Source organism: Tupaia chinensis, unplaced genomic scaffold (assembly GCF_000334495.1).
Source record: "Tupaia chinensis unplaced genomic scaffold, TupChi_1.0 Scaffold000484_1, whole genome shotgun sequence".
Lineage (NCBI taxonomy): Eukaryota > Metazoa > Chordata > Mammalia > Scandentia > Tupaiidae > Tupaia > Tupaia belangeri.
Genome location: NW_006159996.1, coordinates 2,081,407 through 2,087,619, shown reverse-complemented (window position 1 = coordinate 2,087,619; position 6,213 = coordinate 2,081,407). Strand labels below are relative to the sequence as shown.

Here is a 6,213-nt window from a genome sequence, read left to right as displayed (position 1 = left end):
TCGTGCAGGTCAGCCACCGCCACCGACACGCTGGCGGTGGCCCAGAGCGAAGGCGAGCCCCCGTCCCGCGCTGTCACCACCACGGTGTAGTCAGAAATGCTCTCTCTGTCCAGGGCGCTGTCCAGCACCAGCGAGTAGTAATTCTTGAAGGTGGACACCAGCTTGAAGGGGACATGGGGCATCAAGGAGCAGGTCACCTGCCCGTTGGTACCTGAGTCGCGGTCTGACACCGTGATGAGGGCGATTACAGTGCCCAGTGGAGCGTCCTCTCTGATGGGCAAAGACAGAGAAGTGATCACCAGTTCCGGGGCATTATCATTTACATCCAGCATTTTCACCAAAACCTTGCAATGATTTGACATTGGAGGACTGCCTTTATCTACCGCCTTTATTCTTATCTCATACGATTTTGTTTCTTCATAATCCAGTGTACCGATTACTCTGATTTCTCCTGAGCTGGAATCAATTTTGAATTTTTGTTGAATGTTAAGAGAAACATCACTACCAAAGGAAAAGACAACTTCGCCATTTACACCTTCGTCAGCATCAGAAGCATTTAATGTGGCCACTAATGTTCCGTTTTCGGTAGTCTCTAATAAGTTAATTCTATACACTGCCTGATCAAACAGTGGGGCGTTATCATTAACATCTAGCACCGTGATCAGCAGCTGAACTGTACCTTCCAGTTCTGGTTTGCCCCCGTCAGTAGCTGTCAATAATAAATGAAGTTCTGGTGTTTCTTCTCTATCCAAAGATTTCTTCAGTTCAAGTGAAAGAGATTTACTGAATTCATCACTTGCCTGTACATCCAAAGAGAAATAATCACTGGGGCTGAGGGTGTATGTTAGAAGAGCGTTGGTACCAACGTCTGCATCAGAAGCGCCCTCTATCGGAAAATGTGAATCCAGCAGTCTAGATTCAGGAATAAATAGTCTTTGTTCTCTGTGTCTGAAAATCGGTGGATTATCATTAATGTCCTTCACCTTCACCTCCACGTGGAAAACCTGCAGCGGCCGGTCCACGATCACCTCCAGGTGGATGCTACACTCCGCGCTCCGCCCGCACAGCTCCTCCCGGTCGATCCGAGAATTCACAAACAAGATGCCATTCTGCAGATTTACCTCCAGAAGGTCCGCGCGGCCCTTGGACGCCACCCGGAACAGGCGGGGCACCAGGTCCTCCAGCTCCAGCCCCAGGTCCTGCGCGATGCGGCCCACGAAGGTGCCGTGTTTGGCTTCCTCGGAGACCGAGTAATGGAGCTGGCTGCTCCCAGTCTCGCAGAATTCGAGTAGAAAAAGCGAGAGCAGCAGACACCGGGCTCCCGGGCCTCCTCTTCTGGAAAATAGCATCGCAAAAACACTATACCTTTCGTGCTGCTCTCACCTTCCTTCGGAATAAAGCTTATTTACTTCATATTTTCAATCATTTATCTCCCTACCGCTTGTCTCTTCTCGGACGATAACAAAATGGAGCTTCCGCCTTCAATTTTGAGAGATCGGTATCTGATGTACATTGACATGACTTTGTGGTATACAGCGACATCCTGTGGTCAATGTAAAGTTTAGATCAATTCGTTGATCTTCCCAAAGATTATTCGTAATATTTTCAATTCCATCATTTTCAGTATTATTTCCTTTGAAGAACCAGGATATTTCAAATCTCATTTGAATGTAAGAAATTAAGTATCTTCCACTGACAAGATGGTGATGCTTCCATCACAAAGATGCTATGATTGGATTTAGGGACATTTAGGATCGCACACCTCCTCCCGGTCGATCCGAGAATTCACAAACAAGATGCCATTCTGCAGATTTACCTCCAGAAGGTCCGCGCGGCCCTTGGACGCCACCCGGAACAGGCGGGGCACCAGGTCCTCCAGCTCCAGCCCCAGGTCCTGCGCGATGCGGCCCACGAAGGTGCCGTGTTTGGCTTCCTCGGAGACCGAGTAATGGAGCTGGCTGCTCCCAGTCTCGCAGAATTCGAGTAGAAAAAGCGAGAGCAGCAGACACCGGGCTCCCGGGCCTCCTCTTCTGGAAAATAGCATCGCAAAAACACTATACCTTTCGTGCTGCTCTCACCTTCCTTCGGAATAAAGCTTATTTACTTCATATTTTCAATCATTTATCTCCCTACCGCTTGTCTCTTCTCGGACGATAACAAAATGGAGCTTCCGCCTTCAATTTTGAGAGATCGGTATCTGATGTACATTGACATGACTTTGTGGTATACAGCGACATCCTGTGGTCAATGTAAAGTTTAGATCAATTCGTTGATCTTCCCAAAGATTATTCGTAATATTTTCAATTCCATCATTTTCAGTATTATTTCCTTTGAAGAACCAGGATATTTCAAATCTCATTTGAATGTAAGAAATTAAGTATCTTCCACTGACAAGATGGTGATGCTTCCATCACAAAGATGCTATGATTGGATTTAGGGACATTTAGGATATGTTTAAATAACCTCTCATTACATCATTTTATTTAAGATGATTTATCAGCTCATTTTTAAATTAAATATTTGTAATTAAATGTTGGAGTTTTAAAATAAGGTTCTTTAGCTATTAAAGTTTACCTTACACTAGGAGAGTTTGTGTGTTTATTTTTAAAATGACTTTATTATACACACACATAGTTACTTACATATGATATTTTATAAATTTTCTAGAACATATTTAAAATTCCTTCAGTGTTCTGCGAAAACAATCATTTTTTTGAAAAACCTACAATGTTAAAATAAATATATTTGGGACACTTTCCTTTATTGCTTGTTATGTAACACAATGACCTAAATGTTGGACTTACATTTATTTCCAAAAGTCATCATTCCAAATTACCCATCAGATCTTTATTCCTATATCGAATTTTCAACCATACCTTTTTTCTTATTAAACCAAGAATTGTCGTATTCCAACTAAAAATTGGATATTGAATCCTTATCAAGTTCACATACTGGAAATCTTAGAATAGTTTATATTTGAATTGAAAAATTAAATCTAATGCAAAGAGTACCTTTTTAGAGGGAATAATTTGAGAATAACCTACTAGTAAACCCCTGAACTTCAGTCCAATTTATAACTAAGACTTTATAAGCTACATATAAAAGTTTGACTGAGAAATGTGGTCAGAATAAAGTAGAAGCTCTTTTTAAAAAACAGTCTTGGAAACCAGTGGATGGCATAATGGTTATGTCACTGGACTCCCATGTAGTCAACCATGGTTTGAGTTCGGACCCAGCGACCTAAAACACACTGGGCACATGTGTGAGCCTGCCCAAGATGTCGAGAGGAGAATGAAGGAGAAGGGATTGTGGTGTGGCCATCCTGTCCAGGGTGTGATTTCTTCTGCCCTTCTGTCTCTCTGTCTTTCTGGTGAGATCACAGGCACTATAGCACAAACCTCTCATAAGGAAAAAAAAAAAAAAGAGTGATCTTGTGCCATCAGGTGGCATGGTGGTTAATGTACTGTACTCCATGTTTGACCATAGTCCAAGTCCCAGCCTGGCGGCTTGCTCTTTCTCTCTCTCTCTCTCTCTCTCTCTCTCTTCTGGTCAAATTAAATAATAAAATTTTAAATAAAATAATTATTTAAAAAATAATTATCTCAGGACCAGTGAATGGCATGCTGGAGTCCCACATAGTCGACTGCATTACTTGTACCGGACCAGTGGCTTAAAAGTCAGACCAGGTGGGACCAGCAGTTAGCGTAATGGCTATGTCACTGGACTCCCGTAGTCAAACATGGTTCAAGTCCCAGACCTGGTGGCTTGAACTCACGCCGGGCGCATGTGCGTGCGTGCCCAAGATCCTAAAAGGAGAATGGAGGAGAAGGGATTGTGGCGTAACCATCCCCCCTGGGGGGTGATTTCTCGCTTTCTCTCTCTGTCTCTCTCTGTCTGTCTGGCGAGCACACGCACCCTATAGCAAAAAGCTCTCCCCCCAAAAAAAAAAAAATTCAGGCCAGGCATGTGTGTGTGCATGCATGCCCAAAATCCCAAGAGGCGAACTAAGGAGAAGAGATTGCAGTGTGGCCATCCTCTCTGGGAGATGAGTTCTCGCTGTCTCTCTGTCTTTCCAGCATACATCCTGTAGCAAAAATCTCTCTCTTAAAAAAAAAGTCAAGGCTGGCCCCATAGCCTAATGGTTAAAGGATTCAGATTGCACATGGCTGACCATAGTTCAAATCCTGCTTTACAGTTTGAAAAAACACCTCAGATGCAAGTGCCTGTGTGCCCTAAATTCCAAAAGGATGGAGAAATGGAGGAGAAGAGATTGTGGCATAACCACACACCCTGGAGGGAGGGGTGCTCTCTCTGTGACTCTCTCTAGCGAGTGCACATACCCTCTTGCAATTAAAATAAAATGGTTTACACATTTTAATGGTAGTTCAATGTGGTAATTCATTTATTACAAAAGGTACAATAGAGGCAGGGCCATCAGGTAATTAAGGCACTGGGTCCCACATGGCCAACTCCCTTGTTCAAGTCCTGGATCCAGAGTCCTGAAAAACATGCCAAGCATGTGTGCAAGCATGCCCAAATCGTGATAGGAGAATGGAGAGGAAGGGATTGTGGAGCGGTCATCTCTCCAGGAAGTGATTTCTAACTTTCCCTCTTTCTCTGATGAGCACATGCACCCTATGGGGGGGGGGGCGGGTATGACAGCATAAGATACACGAATATCCTCCTATTAAAAACATTAAGCAAACTCAGAACTTGGAACCTTTCAAAATGTGAGGAGATTTGGACAACACTGTCAAGATTTATCTGTGCAAAGTACTTTAATGTGTTATGATTTTTGATAGCTGAAGAATGACACAGTGATGAGCTTCCTGGATTTTCTTTTTGCCTTATACATTCCAGACTTGGAGCTGAAGAAGCCAACAACCTCAAAACATAATTGGATAGATTGAAAAAAGCTAAACAACAACAATGCTCTCGGGCCAGCCCATGGCCTGGTGGTTAAGGCAACTTGATCCCATGGATCTGGAGGCCTCAAAACATGCTGGGTACACATGCTACAGACCCAAAACCAAAACAGGAAGGGAAAATGAAAGAAAAGGGATTGTGGCATGACCACGCCCCATGGATGGATGCTTTCTCCCTTTCTCCTTTCTTTCTTTTTTCTTTTTTCTTTTTTGGAGAGGTTTTTGCTATAGGGCACATGAGCGCACCAAAAAGACAGAGAGAGACAGAGAGACAGCGAGAAATCACCGCCCAGGAGGGATAGCCATGCCACAATCCCTTCTCCTCCGTTCTCCTCTTGGGATCTTGGGCACACACACACACGCGCGCCCAGCATAAGCACCAGGTCCAGGATGCGAACTGTGGTAGATTACGTGGAAGTCCAGTGACATAGCCATTACGCTAACTGCTGGTCCCCTCCTCTTTCTCTTTTCTTTCCCTCTGTCTATGGTGAGTGAATACATCCTCTGGTGATTGGGAATAAAAAAAATTATATGTTTCTGTTGACAAGAATTTCACTTTAAATATAGTGATATAGGGAGGTTAAAATCAAAGATTCAAGGGTAAAACAGAGGCAGCAGGGGAAGGCCATGCTCCACAGCAGGGGTGGACTATGAAGCAACTTCACAAGTTGCAGCTGCCCCAAAAGGAAGTTACCAAGTTTCTGCAGGAACACAGTTCAGATTTGCTTTGTAACGAACATAAATTACTGGGAAACATTAAAAACGTGGCCAAGACAGCTGACAAGGATCATTTTGTTAGAGCCTATAACCATCTTTTTGAAAGTAAGTGTATCATGGGTACTGAAAATGTAAGTAATGTGTCCAAGCAAGTGAAAAATGTGAAGTTTAATGAAGATGAACCCAAAGAAATCAAATCCAAAGAAACTTAGGATGAGGTTCTACCAAAATACACAAAGTCTGGCAGGCACATGGCATGGTGGTAGCCTTCCACGTGACCAACCACACTTTGAGTCCCAGAGCTAGCAGCTTGCTTCCTCTCTCCCTTCCCCTCCCTCTCTCTCTGGTCAAACTGAATAATAATGAAAAATAAAATTAAATAAAGAATTATTTTTAAAAAATACACAACATGTGTTCTTTAAAAAGCCAACTTTCCCAAAAAGGGAGATGTTGTTTATTGCTGATATACACAGGAACACTGTAGGGTGGGACTGTTTTTGATACTAATATTCAAATAAGTTCAAAAAGGAAAAAAAGTGCCAAGTCTTTAAGACTTGTTTGCTTAAGATAG

The 6,213-nt window shown here is 43.2% G+C and overlaps 1 protein-coding gene and 1 pseudogene across 1 annotated transcript in view; one reads left to right on the top strand and one right to left on the bottom strand.

Annotated features, from left to right (window-relative positions):
* LOC106735685 (protocadherin alpha-1) overlaps window positions 1–1,559 on the bottom strand; it is a 2,617-nt gene extending 1,058 nt beyond the window's left edge. The window contains exon 1 of the mRNA XM_027774851.1: window positions 7–1,559. Within this exon, the coding sequence (XP_027630652.1) occupies window positions 7–1,349 (1,343 nt within the window). The 5' untranslated portion in view covers window positions 1,350–1,559. The remainder of the gene's footprint in view (window positions 1–6) is intronic.
* Window positions 1,560–2,161: 602 nt separating this feature from the next.
* Window positions 2,162–6,213, top strand: LOC102483279 (peptidyl-prolyl cis-trans isomerase FKBP3 pseudogene; annotated as a pseudogene).